We start from the raw sequence: 22,767 nt of genomic DNA, 5'->3' as shown, positions 1-22,767 counted from the left end.
CATTGTGGCATCACTTTGATTCAGATAGACTCGGAATAGTTCTCCGAGTTTCACGCTGCTTGAATCTGCCACTAAGCTGGCTAGAGCTACATGCTGGTGACAGAAATCAGGCATCCTGGTTTTGCTGGAGCCAGTCTATTGGGGATCTACTTTTTGCCAGTGTAATGTGGTGGTGGTGTGATGGATGAGAATGCTAACGGAAGGTAGCCTCCTACTCCAATGTACTAGTCTGACAGGTCTACAAGCACTAGAGCCCTTCTCTGATGCATTGTTGGGGGGATATTGAACAATTAATCACTCTTCAACCTTCCTGTGCTGTTACACAAGATTTTGTAGAGTTGTTGATGGTGCCCTTTAGGTTCTCTCTTTTCCAGGCTGACTCTTCTTGGACTACCCATTTAATCTTCCTGTGGAAGCTCTTTCATACTTCCTACTGTTTTTTTTCCCCTTTCCTGGGATCCTTTCTGGATCTAAAACAGGCTTTTGAGAGGATTGAAACTATACATAGAGTCCAAGGTAGATTTGTACAGTGGTGTACAAATCTAGCTGTCCTCTGCTTTGTTTTCTACAGCTTTACTGCTAAAATTTTATTTGCTTTTTTTATTAATGCTACCAAGCAGAGGGGGCATATTTTTGTGGTCTTGACTACTCATGATAAGCCCAAAATTTCATTCCTGAGAGGGTAATGTCTGGTTAAAGCCCATCATTTCATTATTTGAACTTGGAATTGCTCTCCTGTTTGTACCATGCTATGTTTATTTGCACAGAATTTTATCTATCTGCACTTCATCATTCCTGACCTTATTGCCCTGAATTACTTTTGCTTAATACTCATCTTTTCCAGAGAATAACTCCCAGAGAACTTCTTTATAAATTACTCTGAAAGCAAAAAAAGTCAGAAAGAGTAAAAGAAATTTCTTGGAGGAGGTGTTGCAGATCTTTGGGAAGGACATTGTTTCGGTGAGAAAACATTTGTGAACATTCCTCTAAGGCTCTCTTTGCAAGTAGAAAACATGAAGCTAGGGAAAGAGAGAGAGTGGTCTTCAAGTAGAAGGCAGAATCAAGGGAAGTGATGAGATTAAGAAAATGTAAGCAAAACCAAAGTCTAAGATGGAGAAGTAAGTGAGAACAAAGTTAAAGGTGGAAACTAAGCCAAATGTTTAGGAGTGTAAAAACACAGATCTTGTTCTCGCACCTCACCACTGCAGAACGGTAATGAGCTTTAAGAGTTCCATGGAAAAGCAGAACAAATAGTGTATAGAAATCTCTGGTGGCAGTCATGCTGAGTATCTTGGAAGGGGAAAAGAGAATAAGATAAAATGGGTTAGAATAGAGTAAGATAGAATAGAATAGCTCAGTCGGAAGGGATCTTCAACTATCACTCAGTCCAACTGCCTGACCAATTCAAGGCTGACCAAAAGTTAAAGCGTGTAATTAAGGGCATTGTCCAAATAACTCCTAAGCACTGAATGGCCTGGGGCATCTGCCAGCCCTCTAGGAAGCCTGTTCCAGTGTTTGACCACCCTCTCGGTAAAGAAATACTTCCCAGCGCCCAGTCTACACCTCCCCTGGTGCAGCTTTGAATCATTCCCATGTGTCCTGTCACTAGATACCAGGGAGAAGAGACCAGCACCTCCCTCTCCATTTTGCCTCCTTGGGAAGCTTTAGAGAGCAATGAGGTCACCCCTTAGCTTCCTTTTCTCCAAAGTAGACAAACCCAGAGTCTTCAGCCACTCCTCACTGGATATGCCTTCCAGGCCTTCCACCAGTTTTCTTGGTCTGTGGACACATTCAAGCACCTTAGTATCATTCTTAAATTGTGGGGTCCTCAACTGCACAGAATGCTCCACGTGAGGCTGCACCATTGCTAAATATAAGCTGGAGAATCATTTCTCTTGACCAGCCTCTGTCCGGAAGTGTAGGAAAGAAGCAGTTGTGGTACATAAAATCTGGAAGTGGAGAAAAAAAACACCAGTGGGGCTCACTCAGCATTTCTGGAAAGTGTAAGGTCTAGTTTTCTCTTCTACTCTCTGCCCTGGAGTCTCCATCAGCTAAAATGTCCCATTTTGTGCTCCTTCTCTGGATTACGATACAGACCTTTATAGGTGAGTCTTCACCTGCTTTTTGTGTGCTTGCTAAGAAAACAAAAATCTTGCAAAATTAAAAAAAAGCCACTTGTTTTGTGAAAACAAAATGATGAAAAGTTCATAATTGTATACAAACCATAAAATTTTTTCATAACTTGCTGAGTTAATACTGATCAAGTTTGGGTTTTTTTTCTTTCTTTATAGAAATATTTGTGGTTTCTTCTGTGTATAGGCTTGGTTAGTTCCCATGTCCCCCCAAACTATATTACTTATTTACTATTTTTGAATGCATACTGCTGGCTTTGCTTCTTCATCTTTTTCTCCACTGTGCTACAGTGCTGACACAGCTCAAGCTAGAGAACTGAAATATTGACAGAGTAATGAATGTATATACATGATAAAGAAAGGATTTTCTGAAATACTGGGGTCTGTCTGCTGCTCTGAACTGAATATGGGAAAGCAGGGCTGGAGATCCTTCTCCTTTTACTCCCAAATATTCAGTTGACCCATCTAAAATCTGAATCCTAATAAAGTCCAAGAAAGGTGACTTGGGAGGCTGGGTCTTGCAAGCATGGTTAGTACATGCTTCATTTCTGGATGTGCATTTAGGCACCAGCAGTGCAGTTTCCAAATTGTCTGAGATTGCTCAAGAATGTGAGTTCACCTACTTTCCATCGCGCATGAGCTCCTAATGGGAGTTGTGCTTTTAAATCACTGAAGCATTTCAGGAAATTGTCTCAGATGACTAAGTATTAATTGGATAACATCTAGCAGGATGAAATATTATGTATAAAATCTAGGGAAGCTGCAATGTTCTTAAAGTACATGAAAAGTAGTGGAAAAATTTGGTCAGCAGCAGAATACACTGAGGAGCAAGAGGTGATTTGTGCCCCATTGAGACAAGGTAACACAACCTCCACGGTGTCTGCTGTGTGAGTGGAATTTTGCTGGCACTTTGCTGTACTCCAGGGAATTCCATAATATTTTTTGTGTTTTACGAGTCTCAGCAGAAGAAACAGGGGGGCTCTCTCCCTGCCTTACCTCCAGTGTCAAGATAAATTGGAGGGACTCACCTCCATTCAGTCTTATTTTCAAAACCTTTCTTATGTACAGAGCTACAGAAGGCTGAGAATGAGTTTTTGTTACCTTGTCTTTAACTTGGCTCAGTGCTGAGAATGGGTAGTCTTGATACCAGTAGAGTGGGCAATTAAATGCTTCTTTCATTTTTTATCAGTCATTTTCTCTGTAATTTCATCAGTACAGAAGGTTCAAGAAGAAATAAACAGTGTTGCTAGGGAAAAGAAGCCAAGTATCTTCTACAAAGAAGGAAAATTATTCCAGAAATAGATCACAAAAACAAAAAGCTTTTTCAAGCAGCTGTCTTGGCTGGAGGCTGTACGTCTTTGTCCATTGAATGAACCAGTCTACAGGAACACTACACCACCACTTATTGGAATCACTGAGAGTTCAAGAGAGACTATAATTAAATTTGTGTATATCTGTATGATCTGAGCAATTATGAATACCCCTTTCTAATTTGGAAGATACACTGAGTGTCTGGAGTCCATTTCTCTCTTGGATTAAGGATGGAGAGTGGCAAACCTTACTGACTTCAGTGGGACTACTCGGGCATAGCTGATGCTCAGCGTGCCTTGGATTGAATCTGGATGCCTAGGAGGGACTCTGCCATTGGCAAGGCAATCTCTTAATTTCAAAGACTAGCTAATTCAGTCTTATTTACTAATATTTCTTTTGGAAAACATGTCTGTGGAATAGGCTGCACCTGGGAAGGAAGTTATTTAGTTCTTTCAGAGGCTCACACTGTTGAATCGAGTCTAGTGCAGTACTGAAACTTTCCAAGCCAACCTGCAGTGCAGGCAGATGTTAACAATATTAGCCTCACATAAATTAAAAGGGGATTTGAAACTGCAAAACCTGTAACTTTGTAGCACCAATACTGTTGGGAAACTCTACTGGAGACACTCTGGTGCCTTGTGCCTTCCTTCTTCTTTCTTACTTTCTTTCTTTATTTGAGAAGCTCAGGGCTCTGTTTCTTTCAAAGAGAAGAGCAGGCAAACTTTAGTTAAAGCGTTGCTTAATGAATCTGCTTTTGTGCTGTGCAGGACTGTGATGAAATAAGAAAAGAAAATTAGTGCATTTCTCTTCAATCAGCAGTAACCTTAACTCCAGGAATAGTACATCTTTGTTGAGATGACTTGAAAATATGTGTTAACCTGCTCAGTGACTAACCCCTGCTCCCCTAGGAACACGTTCAAGGTCAACTAGATGAACTGTTTTGTTCTGTTATCACAGAAAGAGGCAGCTCTCTCTGTTTGTTTTGCTGTAACAAGGCAAATGAACCTACCCTTTCCAAGGAATAAAACAAGCAGTCATCTTGCAAAGCCTTATCCTGTATTCAGGAATTCATTTTTTGGCACATCCTACCTTCATTTCACTGCAAGAGCTTCTGCCCTTCACACCATACTGCATGTCATTTTGTCTGCCTCTACTCTTTTAGCATTTGGAGCTGTGGAAACCTGAACAAGTTGGCTTGTTCAAATCTTGCCAATGGGGTAAGCAGTAATGAAGCTGAAATGTCATTGCAATAACAAGTCATGAGGCAGCCTGCCACAGACTAAAACCTCACCTGGGGAATAGTCCATTAAAGACAAAACAAAAGAGACATGGACACAGTTGGAAGCATCTGTTTGCTATCTGGGAGTCACGCCAAAAAGAAAAGGCATTCAAATAGCTGGCAAAACAGAATTGTTTGGCAAACCAAGGCCAAAGCTGGTGATAATAGCAGCAACTGCTGTAAGTCCTCTTTGGGGTAAGCAAGCTGGCCGTGAGACATGAGATCTGCAGGATAATCCTCTTGCTGCAGTGGAGGACCAGATCTGGATGTTCTGTAGGTCCCTCAGTTATGTATGTAAGTGATAACATACGTAAGTGATAAAGTGGGGAGAAGAGGCAACAAGATAGGAGAACCAACACAGACTAGAGCAATGTAAACCTGAAAAGGCTTACATGAAAATTGACATGAAAGTTCGCCTGCTCCTCTCTTTGAAAGAAGCAGAACCCTGAGCTTATTCAAGAATAAAGAAGGAAAGAAAGAAAGGAAGAAAGAGAGGAAGGAGGAGGAAGGTACAAGGCACCAGAGTGTTTCCACCTGGTTGTGCCATGGACCACTAGCTGCCACCAGAAAATGCTCCTATATGACAATATTTTAGATTAGAAATTCCTCTTAGGGCCATTTGGGAACTGCATGGACTGTTAAGAGGGAACGATACATAGTGAAGATTCAAACCACGTGCTAAGATATGTATTGACAGCAAACAGCAAGTACAGCTGGTCGTTAAGAGCACAAGGAAAGCATGCAATATGACCTTTTCCACGTCAGTATAACACTAGCTGTTAAAGCCTCTGTGTACACAGTAGTTTGCAAGGTAAGTAGCGTATTGGCAGGGCTTGCTCAGAAACTGAAAAAACCGTGCACTTTCTGAGAACATGTTCCCATAGATAGATCCCACTTCTTTGCCAGCTTAATTAGGTGAATTTCACACATGAATAAATATTTTGGACCCTGCTATTGGGAATGTCAGTGAAAGACAACTAGGACTGCATTTCTATTTTGAAGGAGCTGATGGTGGGCTGAGAAAACCAGATGTTTTTCACACTAGGTTTCTGAACAATTTTCAAACCATCTCTTAGGAGAGGAGATGGGATGAGAGCAGAGACCTCTTTTTCGCAAGTCTAGTCTGCACTTCGTCTGCCAGCAGCAGACCTGAGGTTTGCTCATGATGTGTTTGATGTGAGTGATGTGTTTTATGAGCAGCTGGCTGGGTCGAGAGCAGCAACAAGCCAGTGCCTGTGAGCTCCTGGCTGTCACCCTTTGTGCCCTGGACCATTAGCTGCCAGTGACTGCTGGGGGAGGCTCAGGCAGTCAGGAAATATGGTCTGTCTGCAGACAGGAGTGTTTCTTTTCCTGTCTCCTTGTGTTGCATAGGTAGCATCGTGCATGAAAGACTGCCAACACTCATCTTATCTTGTTCTTTTCTTGTTTTCTCATCTTTTCTTGTTTTCTTGCAGCCCACACTGCATCTGAAGCCGTTGTTAGAGGAGTAATAGGACAACCTGTTACATTGCCTTGCTTCTACCAGGTGGCTCGACAAAAGGACATCTCCGATATGTGCTGGGGCAGAGGCTCCTGCCCAAATTCGAAGTGCAATAACAAAATTTTGCACACCACTGGGAACAGGGTGACGTACAGAAAATCTCAGAGATACAATCTCCAGGGCTATATTTCCTATGGAGACGTGTCTCTCACCATTGGGAAAGTGACAGCAGGAGATGCGGGTACATACTGCTGCCGCGTAGAGATCCCAGGCTGGTTCAATGACATCAAAAAGAACATACAGCTGGAGGTGGTCAGAGGTGAGTTTGGGGGCCCTTGTGACACCATCGGTAGGGAGAAATCTCTCACTGGATATGAGTTTAAAGATAGAGTTTACCTGTGCTTTTTCTTTTTTAGCAAAAAGCGATTTTTTTAAAATTACAGAGTTTTTGAAGGAGGTCTGCAACCAGTTGCCAATTTGAACTGTATTCAATGAGCAGTTTTGCTGAGAAAATAGTAACCTTTGTCCTTTTTTGCCTTTGAAATGAAATATTTTTTTTTATTTTGTTACTATATCTGAAATTTAAAAGATAATGGAATTTAAAAAGAGATTTGAAGAAGCCTTAGTGTGAAATTCAGTTTTTCATTTTGTGTTCACCTCATTACCAAAAAGACTTTTTAGGCTTATGTCATGAGGATACCCTTGTATTTGGAAACTCTTTCAGGGTCTAGAAGGACTTTTTCCCTTTCCTATTATTTTGCTGAGCTGCAGGATAATGTAAGTGTCATACAAAGTCAAGAAGAGGCTGAAAAGCATTGCAAAACATGAAAAAAGAGATGTTACTCACCCTCCACACTACTGAAATGCATTGTTTTTCTTGAATGAATGTTGTAAGGGCTGTAGCAGGAGAGTGAGGGGAAAACGCTGCAATTCCATATCTGTCCCTGAGTCTGAGGGCAACAGACTCAATAGCTCATAAAAATAAAGACTAGTTTAAAAGATTAACAAAAAGCTTGTAGCTGAAAATTGAACTATTTTATTTTTACAAAGGCATTAAAAAGAAAAATCACAAAGTTTGCAAGTTTTTGGGTTCTACCACACAAAGTTCTGGCTCTTCCATTTCTGTAAGAGTTCATCTGTGACCAGAGGGTGTGTTTGAGACCTACCAAAATAAAAGGAAAGCTGTAAATCTAGGAAATGTTCTGTCTGGGGCATGTTTTCTGTTAACTGAAAAAAACTTTTAAAATTGTGACTCTCCCACCTTCGTTCTTAGTATTTTAGCAGTAGATAATTTTCATTCCTTTCTGGGTTGGCTTTCCTCAGTGTTACTTGTGAATGCTCTGATTTTGCATTTTTTTTAGCTTATTTTTTTTTCCATGCAGCCCCTCCAGTGATAAGAACTACCACGAGAAAGGCTCCAGATTCCCCAACACATTTCAGGAAAACAACTTTTTCTCCCCAAGCAACCTCTGATCATCAAACAACAGCTAAGACTACTGTCCTCCTAACAACTACCTTCCCAACAACTACACCCACTGACCATCAAACAACAGCAGAAACTGCTGTCCTCCTGACAACCACCATCCCTGAAGAAACAACACCCACTACGTTTCCACCAGTAATTACGCTGGTGACTATTGCTCCTCCAACATTTGCTGTGACGACAAAATACACTTTTCCTGAAACTACGGTGACTACCAGTGCTCTCCCAGACTTTTCAACTGATTTCCAAGCAACTGACATGGGGACTGAAGAAGATGATCTGTTCTGCTCAGGAGAGTCTGTCCCTCTTCCTGGAGGCACAAAGGGTAACAAGCACCAATTCTTTCTTTCTGTGTAACAAAGATGATGTGTGTTAGCCTCACTCATGCATCACAGAGACTCTCCAGATAATTATATTTGTAGCTTAGAAATTTTCTCCAAGATGCCTACAGGTATGTCTCAGGAGATTTAAGGAAACACAGATCAAGTGTTGTAGATGATGCCAAACTGGAGTGTGATAACAAAGAGTTTGGCTTGTATTCAGGGGTGTTTTACCAGGCTGGAGAAATAATGTGACAGAAACCTCATGAAGTACAACAGAAAGACAAAGTACTGCACTGGAGATGGAGTAAGAGAGATTCACTTAACGTTAGATTCTTTCTTGCTTTGAGAAAGACAATTGAAATGACCTGCTAAAAAGATTAGTTTAGAGAGCATTCTGCTTGAGTGATAAAGTCAGTAAGAATTCAAACCATGCTTAAAGTTAACTGCTTATATTGTCATCCCATATAAAGGCTGTTGTTGTTATTATTATTCAGTCGATCAGAGTGACCTCTTATTATCCTAACCATTCCTAAGTTTTATCCACATCAATGATTTCTTTTCTACAGATTGATGTCTGCATGTAAGGCTGTCTTTTGTGACTTTCTTGGGTCTTCTATCACTCAAAGTTCTTTCTGACCTGAACCACTGAGGACAGCTTTTTAATATCATCTGTAGCCTTCCAGCCATAACAGTGTGCCCCAGTTAAACTTGCTAACAATTAATTACATCCACAGCTGAACAGCTGAAACATCTGAACAGCTGAAACATTTGACCACTGGCCATGCTAGTAGTGTGCATCTGTTATCTGGGTAGGATGAGCTGCAGACGTGAAAATTGAAGTGTAGATTTTCACCTCTTAGCTGCAGGTACAGAACTGTGCAAGCAATTTTGAACACCATATGAGGACTTCTCTAATCTGTGATCTTTATAAATGTTACTTTTGACTTTGTTCCAGTGATTACCGAATTCCGAAGTACGCTTCTGACTGCGGAGGTAACTGAAAATACTGACATTTCCCTCATGGTGGAAGATCTGCCAACTGAAGGTGAGTAGGATAATGTTGCAAAGTCAGAAGTTACATGTTCAGAGAAATTAAGAAGTCGTCATAAACAATAAGTATTGACTATCCTTCAGAGTGTACCAAACATATACACCTACACCTACACATACATGGAGCTATTCACTGTGTCTGGAAATAAGAGGTATCTGGGGTCCACACAGAAATTGTTTGAAACCAGGATGTAACTAGAACTGAGAAAACCACATTTTTAAGCCTCCCAAGGAAGTAAATTTTGAATCACTTACTACTGTCAATATGTCAGATCTGAGAGAAATTAAGAATTGGTCTTTGTCACCATCCAAGCTGAATTCTCAGATATCTAATTTCTCATCACTGTGAATTCACTGAGCTTTCCATTCTAAATTCTCCCTGAGCGTTGTGAGCTTTGAACCTCACTGAATAGTTCAGCTGGGTGTGGCTGCAGGCTCAGCTCTCCAGTGCTCAATATTTGCCCTTGGTCATGATGGAAAGCATCAGTCAATTACCACAACTATCAGTCATTCCTTCAAAAGAAAAGGAATGGGTATATGGAATCATATCATATATGAGAAATGAACAAACTTACATAAGGTTTGCACTGTATGTCTCTCAGTCAAGTATAAAAGTAGAATGGCTCAAATTATTTGGGTGTGATAATCTGCCCACCAGATGCCCTCAAATGAAGATTTTTAAAAAGAAAAGTTAGAATTCAAGGATGACGTGTCATATTTGGCTGTCAAGAGAGTCCTTTTAGCTTCAACTAGTGCCAAGAATCATTTCTTTCTTGAAAACACAGTATTTAGATTTTTTTGCAGGTCTTTTTTGCTAGAACTAGAGCCTTACAGCAGATATAGACGTTAGGAAACTGTTCCTTAATGCTGCTGGAAAAGGCTCACAGAACTAAGATTAAACTGGTCTCTTGAGCATTTGTGAGGGTTTCTAACCCCTGTCTCACTTGTCATCTTTCTGGTATAGTTCTGGATAATGCCTACATTCTGCCATGGTAAATAGGAAGTTTTGCAAAAGGTCTTAGCTTCAGGACTCTGGAGGCAACTGAAGTTGTGATTGTGGGCTAGAAAGAGCCACAACAAAAGCAATAACACCAGAAAATATACCACGCTTATGAGTCATATGCACTCCCACTGATGTAAAAACTTGTGTAATGCTATTTCCGAGAGCCAAACTGTCATAATGCGTGAAAAAGCTGCAGCATAACTGAGCACTGTCTAGTAACAGCCATAAACCAAGTTAAGTTCTTGACTCTGTCTCCTTTTACACTGTAAAATAATGCACTAAATGGACCAACTTCAGTCTTATTGTAAGGGAAGGAAAGGCAAACTCATTGCTGAACTCTGCATTAATATTAGCACAGCAGCTGTAAGACAAATCCATGGTTGAGAGACCTCTCCATCTCTAAACATAATTCTTGCCATATAGGTTGGATTAGCTGGGGTGGTTCATTCCTGCTAACCGGGCTATGATTTTCCTTCTTTTTTTTAACCTTTGCCTGCTTTCCCCCAGCAAGAACCCCACCAAGGCCAACCATGCTTCAAACTCTGAAGAGAACTCTTGGTCCTTCAGGTGAGGAGAGGAAGCAGCCGTAGTTGCTCCCATCGGCCAGGCTGCCGCATGCTGCTAGAAAGTTTAGTTTTGACTTGTGGACCATGTAGGTTAGAGTGAGATGTGCACTTCTTGTGTTCGGGGTGGTTCTACTGAACTACAGAACATTTCTTCCCTTCCCAGCTTCTAACTACAGTTGCATATATATGAGTTATCTGTACCCTGTCCATGTCTTTGATAAAATGCAAGCACATTATTTGGTACACAGAGACAAATCAACTCAGCTTTCATGGAGAGCTGATCATAAGTGAGAAATTTGAGGGAGACTAGGTTATTCACTGAATTATGTGCTCTGAAAAGTTACAATTACAATTGCTGTAAAGCAATTTTTTTTCTAGTGGGATTATTTGTGACCATCTGATCACCCCATCACCATGTGACATTTGAGGTGTCTCATGCATGTGAAGTTTCCATTGGCAGCGGTCCTGGGCGCAAGAGTGTTACATATACGTGCCTCAACAAATGACTCATCCTGTCCCTGGTACCTTTTGCATAGATGGGGGCCTCATGGTTGTTCTCCTGTTAAACATTTGAAAGCACTACTCATCACAGTCTTTCTATACATTAAGGCATGACCTAAGACATAGGAGCTTTCCTGTCACAAGATTTAAGCTGAGGTTTTGGTTCACTAAGTTGAGTGACTCTTCTAAGATGCTGCCAAATATCTGGTGCTTCCTGTGACAGATACAGTATTCCAAATACTTTAATACTTCAGTACTTTGTAGCATGAGGTCATGATGAACCAAGGCCCAAGCCTAGATTAACATTTATGACTTTAAATTCAATAGCAAAAGTAAGAGATTAGGATCAGAGTATAACAGCAGAAAAGTTTGATGCAAGAGTTCTTCAGTACTTATTTAGTTCATCCCTATTTACAAAGCTTAGAAAACTAGAACTGAATCATACTTAATATCCCTAGATAGAAAAAAATGTGTCACCCTCAGAGAGCTTTTTTTAATCTGTGGTAAATTATCTGAACATAAAATTATTTACTGTGGTCTTCAGATTTAATGTAGCTTTCAAAACCTGCAATCACACGTAAGTCTGACCATAACTAAACTGAGGCAAATCCTCCACTTAGACTTGTACCTTGTTTATTACCTCTGCTCTCTACGACATCTTATCATGCTTACAGAAATGAAAACTCCTTTACAGCAGATGAGTTTCTACTGCCTTGTTTCATGATTTGTCCCTGGGAAGCCTCTTCTTTCCTTGACGGAGACAGACATAGACCAATGACTGACGGATACACCATTTGTGGTGGAAACAGATTGTTCCCTTTTGGCTGCAAGGTGCTTTATTTCTCGTTCTCAGGGCCAGATTTTGCCCTTCTCATTCCCTGAGAGTTCATTACTCGCTGATTAAAGCAGTGGCAACCACAGTGGCCCTCATTCCTTCATGTGCCTGTGCCAGTAATAATTTTCATCTTTTTTATTTTCAGAGATTCCAGCAAGTTCAAATGGCAAGGCTGGACATGGTGGTAAAGGAGATAAGGTAAAACTTCCTTTATATTTCAAGAGTGTTTAGCTAGAAGCCGGAAGGGTAGCAGGACGTTGTAGTGATTTTTCAATGTATTCATGCTAAAAGGACAGTGTTTGCAAACAGTAACTTGAACTTTTGTTTAGGAGCTCAAGAACCATCTATTCATCTTTATAGTGGATAGAGCCAAAGCTGCATCCATCCCATTTGGCTTGGGTGCTTCAGAAAAATCTCACCCCCCTGACATCTCTGTAAGACAGGCAGAGTGACCTTCAGGGTGTGACCAGGAATAAGGCAATTTAGGACAGTTGTTATACTTCCCGGTCTCTACTTAAGAGAAGGATGAGAGTGACTGATTTCCTACTTTTGACACTTTACTAAGAAGTCCATGTTAAGTGGGATGAATCTAGGGCCAAGTGCCTCAGAAGAAGATATATTAAATAATTAACAGGTAATTAATGTTGTTTATCTTGGTCAGTCTGATATGTCCAAAGTAAACAAGCTTCTAAATCCTTTTCAGGTTTTCTTCTCTCCCTTCCAGTTTCCCATCAATGTCATTCTAATTGCAAGTCTCATAGTGGTGTTCATTCTTTTCATATTGATGCTCTCATTGTTTTGGAAACGTAAGTATCCCTAAGCACGTATTGATTAATGTTTCTAATGCTGGCGTAGTGCAGACATCCTTCGGTATCCCTGGTTAATCTGGTAAATCTGCCATGGCCCCTGGGACAGCACTTCATTCATTTTATAGAAGTTACTGGCCTTTTCTCCAGGACTGTGTCACCATGAGGAGACCAGGGAGCATGAGCTGGTGGGGATGCAGCAGGAGGAAGCCTGTTCAAAGAACCTGTACACTCAGTTGTTGCAGGTCTGGCCGATCTCGTTTGCTCTTCCTTTAGGAAAGTGTTCCCATAGTTTCCTGGAATTGCTCCTGATAAACACTGGTGTAACTCAAATTGGAATGAGATCCTTTCTTTCCTGCTTAGCCCACAGAAATTTTGCAGCTTGCTATCTTTGCTTCTGAACTTATTTGATGGATTCATTAGAATTATGGATTTCTTTTTTGCCATTGTGACATTAATATTATTTTGCTTCTAGGTAAACACACAAAGAAGCTTATAATAAAAAGGTAATCCATTTTGTAATTTTCTATTAAAAGTTAAATTATAATTTTTTCTGAGAAGCAGGAAGGTATTGGCCGCTGATTGTAATGAGGGTAGCATTGGCTTGTGCTGCTGAGCCAGCTTCAGATAACTTCACCCCAGAAAATCAAACAGTGGTTCCTCGATACTGCTTTTATGTAGCAATGAACAGACATCCAGAGCACTGGAGAACTTCAGCAGCTGGTACTTACTGTTATGTAACAACCTTAACTTAAGGAAGTACCTAACCTGCTTTAATCTTTGGTCAAATACCAGCTCATGACCCTGGCAGGGTTATTTTTAAGAAATGAAGAGATAAATGGTTATGATGAACAACGGGAAAAATGATTACTCAGAAACAGATTTATGGACTGTCCTTCATGGAGTGGCAATTCATGCTGCTCCACAAAGAATGGGGCCCACAAAGGGCTCATAGCAGTAGTGCAGCAAACCACTAGATAAATCCTCCAGCTCTTGTGGGGCCACCGCACCCTCTAACACTCTCCTTGGTTAAGGAGATTTGCAAATTTGCCAGTGGTAGGTGGTCCCTCACTGCATATTCCCCCTAGGAGGTACAGAATGGGGGCCAGAGAGGGACTCTTTCTGAATTCCATGGTGGTTACCCTACGGCTGTCGTTATAAGATCTGAACAGCCTTTTCCTATCCATTATAAGAATGCAAACAAGGTAAACGTTTCTCTGGTGCAAAAATTAGACATTGAACGTTGTAGTCAGTGGACTCAGTCGATTCTGATACCTGTTTCAGGCATTGCCTGATGTCCCAAATAAGAAAGTATGGTCAGAAGCAGCAATGTGCTTTTGCCCCATCCATAGTGATCTATGCTTTTCACTACAGCTTAAGATCAGAGGAAGACCCTGAAAAAGTTTTCAGTGGCGCTGAAGGAGAAAATACCATTTTTAACCTGTGAAGAACTCCTACATCATCTGTAGATGCCATGGAAAATAAAAAGGGCCTGTTTCATGCTGCATTGAAAGATGCTTATGAGCCCTCAAAATATCAGTGGGTGTAAGCCAAAGGCCAAAGCTTCAGCTGTGGAAATTTAAAATCTTTGTGCAAATTTTGCCATGTCACCTTTAAAACTCATTGCATAAAGAAGCTGCTTTGAGAAGGTGCTTTATGCATTATTCATAGGTGTTTCTGGCATCTGCCTTTTTACTAATATCATGTTACAGAGCTGAGTTTGGTTTTCTCTGTTTTTACTAATGCTCTTTCTTGAATACAACTTATACTGGGAGGAACAGAAGCGAGAAGAAATAACATGGAATGCTGCCTAACTTCAAATTGCCAAAAGAAAAAGGAAAAAAATCCCAGCAAATAAAGTTCTTATTGCTTTTTTGTAATCAAGAGGAAAATTAAGCCACAAGAATGCTGCGAGTATAAATCAAAAACCCAGATTACTTAAGGGGTACCAATGCTGCCTGTGATTCAGCATGTTTGAGTGACCCTTGGAGATGATGTTAATAAACTTTGTAATTTACTGCTAACAATTGTATTTTTTATGCCACATCCTAAGGCATTTGAACAGCAGTTGGTTATTCCCCAGGTATTGAAATGACTGGTGTGCTGTCTCAGCTTCGCAAAGAAGCACTGCAGCATTTTCAGAGGTGACCAACTTGCAGGGAAATTTTTCTATCCTGCCCCCCCAAAACCCCATACCACTCATTTGTAAATCCATGTCTCCCCCACCAATGTACACAGGGGATGCCTCATCGGTTTTTCTTTTTGGGGTTGCCTTTTGGTCCCCACAGCAACGGTCTTGTGGAGCATCTCTCGTGGAAGGTTCTGCTTGAAGGTGCAGACCTGCAACTCCAGGCTGCTTTTTTAGGGCCCCAGCACCCAGTCACAGATTAGCATGGTGCTGGCTGGCTGGGTTTAGTATGGATGAGTCTGGAGTGCCCAGTGCTACTAGTGCTGCCAATTTATCTTTTAGAGAAGTTCAGATGAGAAACACAATGCAGAGTGCAGCCACGTCTTAGAAACTTGTCTCTCCTTTGGGATGCCCGTGGGAAATGGGAGAACCACCTCAGCCTTTCTGAGCAGCATAGGCAAAAATCCTGTGATGTCTACGAAAAGGGTCTGGGGACAACAAAAACAGTAAAGAAGAAGAAGAGATGAAGGGTGGTATTTACCTTCTGCTACATCTAGTGGGACAGAAGGGCTATGAGGGAGAACTTTGCGGCTGCTGCTGGGGACAGAATTTGTCCCCAGTCCTTCTTTGCAACAACAAGCCGTCCCCATGCTCCTGTCTCATCCCCAGGGGCACTGGCAAAACCTGCCTCTCTATTCCTAGGACTGGCATTGCTGAGCTGGCAAGCAGCCTGTGGCTGTTTAGCGGCTCAGGTGTGTCCCTGTGTTGTGCTTAGAGTTGACCCTGAGGATGAAGATGTTTTGGACACCATGGGCAGCATGGGCATATGTGTGGTTAGCACAGAAGCACAGCCCGTCTCCATGCCGTGGACCTTGGCTTGGCCCTGGGGTGCCTGAGCAGGAGACAGGGCTGTTGGCAGCACAGAGCAGTCCACAGAAGTCTGAAATCCTCCGTGTTATCCTGAAGCTCTGTAAGTGCTGCCATAATGATAGCTCTGCAGCACTAACCTTGTCTTCTACTCAGCTGAGAAAACTGGAGCCTTTGAGCAGCCATGAAGCAGGTTGGCAATGTATGGTAGAGAAAAGCCCATTATTTCACTCTGCTAACAGCATTCTTTCTGAAGGAGTTTTTGCTTGTCTTTCAGCTGGGTTGAAATCCAGGCTTTAAAAACAAGACTCAGTTGATAATCAGCCTGGGGGCATTAGTGAACTGGGGCTCGCCATGGAGGCTGGGGAATCATCTGTAGTAGAGCTTTGGATATGTCATTGGGGTCCTCACTAACTCTACTGCAGTGACTAAGGGAACGGCATGGCAGAATGTACAGTTTGTCATCTCCATTGCCTAAAGTTCACCAGTCCCTGCTCTGGCATCTCTGGACAGCAACAACTTGAAGTAAGAGCACATTGTGGGAATAGCATTTGATCAGATTAAGACTCTGTGGGCCAGCACTGGACTTCCCCGCTAGTCATGCTCAGGGCTGCGGCAAGGCTTTTTGACTCCACAATGATTTCTCACGGGCCACGAGTTTAAGGGTAGGCAGAAGAGGTTCCTCTTTGGGGTCCCTCTCAGTCTCGCCTGGGTTCAGCACCCTACTGCGCACCCTGGTCTAGCAACACTGTGGGAAGCAGAGGAGAGTCCCCAAACAGGTTGGGTTTGCTTAACTGAAATCTGTGTCTGTCCCATGCTGGTTAATCTGTCTGCCAGTGCACATAGCACGTGCTGAACCTGGGAGCTGGTGACCAGCTCTGCTTCTAGGCATGGATCCCACACAAATCTGTAAGGAATAAAACCTCCAAACAGTTTTGATGTACTCCTTTAAAAAAAAAAAATATACACAAGCAAACTGTCCCCTCCCCACCCCACCCCCCAAGTAAACCTGCTAATTTGCTAATTAAGGCAGCAGTATCTTATTGCAGCTTCCAACTGGCAGGGCTGAATCAATCCATTTGCTCTTATTAGTTAGCTCTGCTCCAGTGACTTCTTGAGAGCAGGTCTGGCTTTTTCTGAGGAAGGTTCCTGTGTGTATTGTGGTGCTGGCTGGACATGGAGGACCTGTTCTGGGGAGCTGCATGAGGGCAGAAGAAATAGGAGCCTACAAAGTGAGTTTGATCTAATCAGCCATGTGGAAATACAACCCAGAAATGCTATAGGGAAGCTGTAGTGTAAGTTATGTTTCTGAGCATTTTTATTTATCTTTTTACCCACCCCAGTTACTGAGACTGAGGTTTGGGTCTAGAGTGGCAATTGGGAGAGAGGAATGTGGGAGAGTTTAAATGAAAATATACTGAAGTAATTTCTGAGGAACTGACCCTAGCTGTTAATATGTTCAGTGAAAGGCTAAAGGGAGCCTTTTAAAACCTAGCTAAAGGAAAAAGAGATGCTGTTTTCCAGAAGCAACTGAAGCCCTGGAATGCATTTTCTGGGTCTAGTGAAGAAAAACTGAATGAAAGCAGCAGCTTTTTAGAAAGAAAAGACTGTTGGGGAACATGTCATTGGTATCTGGAAATGTTACTCTTAAAAATAAAGACTTTTATCTTAGAAGGCAAAGAAGTGCACTTGAGTAAAGATAAAGTATTGCAGCCAAGAGAGCTCTCTGGTCAGCAGCTTAATATAATACGGAGGGTTTGAGCTGCAAAGCCCTACAGAGGCCAGTGCTTCAGCCTGGGAAACCTTTGGCAAAAAGCAGCCTGGCCGTGGCAGTGCTGCGAGGCTTGTGTCCTTGTGTTGTGGGGTGCAGGTTTCCTCAAGAGTTGCTTTGCTACAACTTGTTGCTGTCTATTGAACTTGCTGATGCAGGTCTCCCTCCAAAGTCTGCCCATGTGCACCTTCACCCTGGCCTCTTGTATCTCCCAGAGAGCTGCCAACAACGGCAAAAGCATTTGTTTTAGAACTGTTGTCCACTTCCCCAAAACTACAGTCCTCCCTGACCTTGCCTCCTGCCACCTTTCACATTGCAAGTGCTAAAACCTGAAATCATCCTCATTTAGTGCCTCTCCCCAGTGCCCTCAACTGCTAAAGTTACTAAAGCATTTATGGGCTCGCACTGGGGGCCTGTGGCTAGAGCAAAGCAGGTTTTCATTTGTTCAGAGTCCACGTTAAGCCTAAACAGTGTTATATCTGTGGAGTCTGGGTCTGCTCCATGGAGCAAGGTGGTTAATTAATGACGGATTTATAATAGCTTTAGGTCCAAGTAATAATTTTCACAGGACCCCAGTACATTGTGGACAATTTTCTGCATCACAATGACCGATTAAACTGGGTAAAGGAGGTCTGACGTGAAGAGATAATGACTGAACTACCCGATTATTATGGAGGAGGTACAGAAAAGCAATTAAAAAGGGAGATGTGAATATTCTGGGACATAGGATTGGCTAATGAGAAAACAGGAAGATGTATGAAAAAAAAAGGCAAGTGCTGAGTTAGGAATACAAATCCTTTAAAGAGAAACCAGAGGAACGAATTAAATATCATTTTGAGATTAATAAGAGACCTTTCTTAATAGACTTTACTGGAGCTGTCTGCTCTGAAGGTCCCTTTCCATCTCAGCAGCACAATTCATTATGTTTCTGGGTTTGTTTCTTGGCCTCAGTTTGCTTTTCTAGGCGTTTTTTAAGGTTAATATAAATAAATCTCTGGGTTCCAAAGGTGAAATCTAATTGGAGCTTAAGAAAGAGCAAGCAGAAGGGAAGAATGTGGCTGAGTACATAGGAAATTAGAAATAAGAATAAATAGCATCATGGGACTTGGGGAAAGAACAGAGATAACCGCACTGTGTGAGATGAATGCATGAAAAAGTGGAAAATTTTAGCCTGGTAGAAAGAGGAAACGGACGTGTTGCCGCAGACATGACAGCAGATGGCAAAATTGAGCTACAGAGACAGAGCAGCAAAACTGGAAAGATTAAAAGAGGCTGTAAAGGTGATACAAATTTGCTGCCACCAAGCAGAATAAGCGCAGCCTCCTCCAGTTGTGATGGAGTTCCTGGGGGGGAGCTCAGCTTGTGGCTGGCTCACAGGCAAGATTTTGGTACGGTTGGCCTGGGCTCCAGCTTAGGTGCCTTCTAGCAATACAGTTTCCTACAAGTCTTGGTTACATCCTGGTTTTCTTGCGTCTCTGAGGCCACGGTAGCTGTATTTTTTGTTTCCTCTTCCCACTGATGTCTAACCCTAACTGGGAGCACTGTGGCTTAGATTTCTCTTACTAATTTAAAACATAAACCCAAGACTCAGCACCTTCTGCAATCACACCGTGGCAGCAATGACTTGGCAAAAGAAACGTCAACCTTTAACCATCCCGTAGCTCATCTCAGCATCTGCTCCCTCCTGTTCTCAAGCTCATGAGAAAGGGTTGTGATCTTGGCAAGGGGCCCTCAAAATTATCACTCTGAGGAGAGCTCAGAACTAAGAGAGTCACTGAGATTAAAGTGGGGCTTCCCACAGAGAATCCTTTGGTAGGAAGTCTCATCTCCTTCACCTCATGGCAAGCCCAGTTTAAGAGCTCCTGGTGATTTGAAGCTGATGTAGGACACCACAGGGACACTGGGAAGATGGATGCAAACTGAGAGTGCAAGAAGTGTTGGAAGGATCAAGGAGGAGGCTGTTGGGAAATATTTTCTGGTATAAGTTCATTGACTTACTTTAGCCTTTTAAGCAGTGAGCCTTCTCCAAGGGGAAGGGAAATAGTTCATTTCCCAAAATGGCACTTTTTATTTTTCCTAAGAAGGAAATAATCTGCATGTTCTACTGCTGTTACAAAAATACAGGGTTTTAAAGAATATATTTAGGAAAAATGAAAGGATTGTGTGTGAGACTATTTTTAAAAAAAAGAAAATTCTTAGGAAAACAGGAGTAGAGTATGTAATCTGAACCAGGGAATAACTCTTGTCAATAATTATGTTTTCTCAACCAAAATATACTAAGACTTTGCTCTCCTTGTTTATGTACTAGTGTGTGCTCTGTAATTCTGCTGATGTTAGGGAACCTTGAATCCTTGAAAGTAACCCCTTTTCATGCTTAGATGTACATCTAATGAAGATTCATGGCTTCGAAGTTTCTCTTAAGCACCAGAGCTGGTATCCTGCTTAACTAAGCCGTCCAGTAGTTAATACACACCACAAAATCATCTGCATATTTAATGCAGGGCAGAGAATTTCTATGGAGGAATCTATAGCTTTTAATCCACTGATGAATCATTTATGGGATTTTGGATTATTCACTTCTCACTGAATTAAATTGTCTTTCTTTCACAAAGTGAGACCCCTCCTGACATGGTCTGCGTCACAGACTGGGCTGCACAGTGATGTATGTTGCTGGGATGAATTATTTATTGGACACTTTAGATCACTTGCCTGGCAGTGAACTAAGCCTGTTAATTTTAAATCTGTTCATATCCATTCCTGAGTACACAAAAAGGATTTTACGTACATGAAATTCATCTCTTCTTCCTCCATCTCCCTCCAGAGTGCTACTGAATAATCTCTGGCATTTGGATTGGGTTAGTTTTGGATGCAAACTTTCCCTTAGGGGAGGACATGGCTGAGTCCTGGCATAAGGGACTGCTTGTCCAAGCCATTTTTGGACCTGGTGGGCAGAAGGTTTGTGTGTGAGCCCTTCAGATCTTTGATTTGTTGGCGTGTCCTACTTCAAAAACCGTGGAACTGAAATGATTGTGATTTCTTAGCTTGCAATGCACATGGTATAGTCCATTTAAGCCCAAGGTAGGTGTGCAGAGAAGTTATCAATGGACCTTCATACAGGCAGTAGGGAAACTCCTACAGACTGTGATGATCAAGCATGAATTTTTATTTTCTTTTTTGCATTATACCCTGCAAGCTTCAGCCCATGCTGAGGCAGAACTCTTTCCCAGGGCTTTCCCGTGAGTTCTACTTCAAGGACAAGGGGAGTTCAGTTTTCCTACAGAATGGTGAGTCAATGCTACTTTTGAATTCTGCTTGGTGTTTTATGCCCTTGGTCCATTATCTAATGGAGAATATGATGAGGTAATTATGGAAATACACAAATTGCAACCTCATGAATACCAAAGAAATTCGTGATGATCCATGCTAAAAGAATGCATAAAAATGCAAATCATTTGTAAATGGGGAGCAGTAAATCTTGTTAATATTAATAACTTAGTGCATTTAATTACATTAGGTCTGGATGAAGTCTAACCAAAGCCCTCTGAAGAGAGGGTTTTAAGACTCTGTTCTGTGAACCGTACACCGTGAGGTCGAGGGAAGCTCTAACTTGGATTCAGTTGGTGTGTGGTTACCTTTGGTTCCCTCCATAGTCAAGGGAGGAAGGATAAGGCTGGTCTAGAAGGTGATCCAGCTCGATGGTGGATGGGAAGATGGTGGATACTCTTTATAGGAAACTTCAGAACTCGGTTGGTCATTGCTAACTATGTGCTGACTGTCCTGGACCCACATCATAGAGACTCACCATAGAAGGCTTTGTGTGCGCTGTGTGGCTTCAACAGTATGCTTAAGTTAAATAGCACCGTAAGGGAAAATGTCCTTACTGTACAAAACCTCATTGCCTTGTCAGATGTGCAGGCTCTGACACTGGGGCAGAGATTTATCTTCTGGCTTCTGCCTGGGGTTTATCTTATCACTTTGCATCCCATTGGTTTTGTGAAGCTGTGAGAGGTGCTCCCAGTAACATCCAGGGGATGAAAGAGAGAAGAAATTCCATCTGTGCTCAGACTTTTGTACTATTTGTGCTGTTATTGTGATACTTCCCATCAGGTGTGTAGGGCTTTTGTTAGGAGTCTTCTAGGATGAGATTTCCCCCTCCCTATCCACCTACTGACTCTTTCTCAAGCCCTTACCAAGTCTTTGTTGATTTCTTTTCCTTTAAACTTTGCCAGGCTTGCCAGTGGCTGGGTGTTCGGCAGGGTTCGCATTTATCATCTCATTCTTCCCTCTTCTCTAGTTCATTCATTTCCTGTCTATAGCTGAGTTATTCTACAGAAGAAATTAATATTATAATGCAAAGATACTGGATGGCACTTTCAGACATGATGCCTGCAGCTTCATAAAACCTAATGAAGGAGAGAGGAATACTCCAAGAGGAAAAGGGAAAATGTCATGATTTATTGCTTATAAACAGCTCCTTGGATCTTGTTATCTTTGCTGTGTAGAGGCCTGAGATCTAGATTGGGCTTTATAATTCACATTGAAATTCATTGTATCACATGCCTCCTGTAAAGCTACTTTTTTGAATGATATGGCAAACCCTATTAAAGAGGTACTCATTAAACTACTGCACCTTATAAATTCTTCCTGAGTTTTGTTGACAGTGCGCATCAAACACAAACCATTAAGTGCTTTTCATTCTCCTGGTAGTGTGCGATCATAATGCATTACATGACAAAATAATGTGTTTACATGACAGATTTAATGCTTGATCTGCTGCATGAAATCCTTCTGAGCACCAGAAGATAAGAGAAAAATGTAACATTATACTTCCAAGTGTCTATTAATTCTTAACAAATAATAAATTGCAGTGGGATGCTGATAGGAATGGATGAGAGAGGCGCATGCACATGGGAGGAATTCATGAGGATCAGTGACATGGCAATGAATACTAAATGCAGACATCATAACTCGAGGTAAAATGAAGTATTTCTATGTTGGCAAGAGAGCTCCTAGAGCCTGTGGACTTGCTGTGGTCCTGTGTGTGTCTGGTTCTTCTTTTGTGCCCTGTCAGTCCATACTGGCTTGCAGTTGGGATCCCATTAGACTTATTTTCACCTCTCCTTCTCTCCTAAAATGGTACCAGCAAAGAGTCCTCTTTTAGGAAGACCACAGCTTGCCCTGTCCTGGCTATTGGCATGTGGCTGGCATTGAAGCTGGACACCAACTCTGGTG

The 22,767-nt window shown here is 41.9% G+C and overlaps 1 protein-coding gene across 2 annotated transcripts; it reads left to right on the top strand.

Annotated features, from left to right (window-relative positions):
* Positions 1-1,984: 1,984 nt before the first annotated feature.
* Positions 1,985-14,753, top strand: LOC138727041 (T-cell immunoglobulin and mucin domain-containing protein 4-like). 2 transcript variants are annotated; one of them, XM_069869183.1, is made up of 9 exons: positions 1,985-2,105; positions 6,177-6,521; positions 7,585-8,010; positions 8,964-9,053; positions 12,109-12,161; positions 12,688-12,769; positions 12,920-13,014; positions 13,245-13,275; positions 14,144-14,753. In XM_069869183.1, the coding sequence occupies exons 1-8, from the start codon at positions 2,057-2,059 to the stop codon at positions 13,266-13,268; spliced, it is 1,164 nt and encodes a 387-aa protein (XP_069725284.1). In that variant the 5' UTR covers positions 1,985-2,056; the 3' UTR covers positions 13,269-13,275; positions 14,144-14,753. The 2 variants fall into 2 exon arrangements, with proteins under 2 accessions (XP_069725284.1, XP_069725285.1); XM_069869184.1 differs by lacking the exon at positions 12,920-13,014.
* Positions 14,754-22,767: the final 8,014 nt, after the last annotated feature.

Source organism: Phaenicophaeus curvirostris, chromosome 15 (genome assembly GCF_032191515.1).
Source record: "Phaenicophaeus curvirostris isolate KB17595 chromosome 15, BPBGC_Pcur_1.0, whole genome shotgun sequence".
Classification (NCBI taxonomy): domain Eukaryota; kingdom Metazoa; phylum Chordata; class Aves; order Cuculiformes; family Cuculidae; genus Phaenicophaeus; species Phaenicophaeus curvirostris.
The sequence above is the reverse complement of the archived record's forward strand: the minus strand, read 5'-3'. Positions and strand labels throughout refer to the sequence as shown.

Coding starts and splice junctions, on each gene's coding strand:
- LOC138727041 (XM_069869183.1), top strand. CDS start 2,057: ATGTCCCATTTTGTGCTCCTTCTCTGGATTACGATACAGACCTTTATA. Junction 2,106..6,176: donor TACGATACAGACCTTTATAG/GTGAGTCTTCAC, acceptor GTTTTCTTGCAG/CCCACACTGCATCTGAAGCC. Junction 8,011..8,963: donor TCTTCCTGGAGGCACAAAGG/GTAACAAGCACC, acceptor ACTTTGTTCCAG/TGATTACCGAATTCCGAAGT.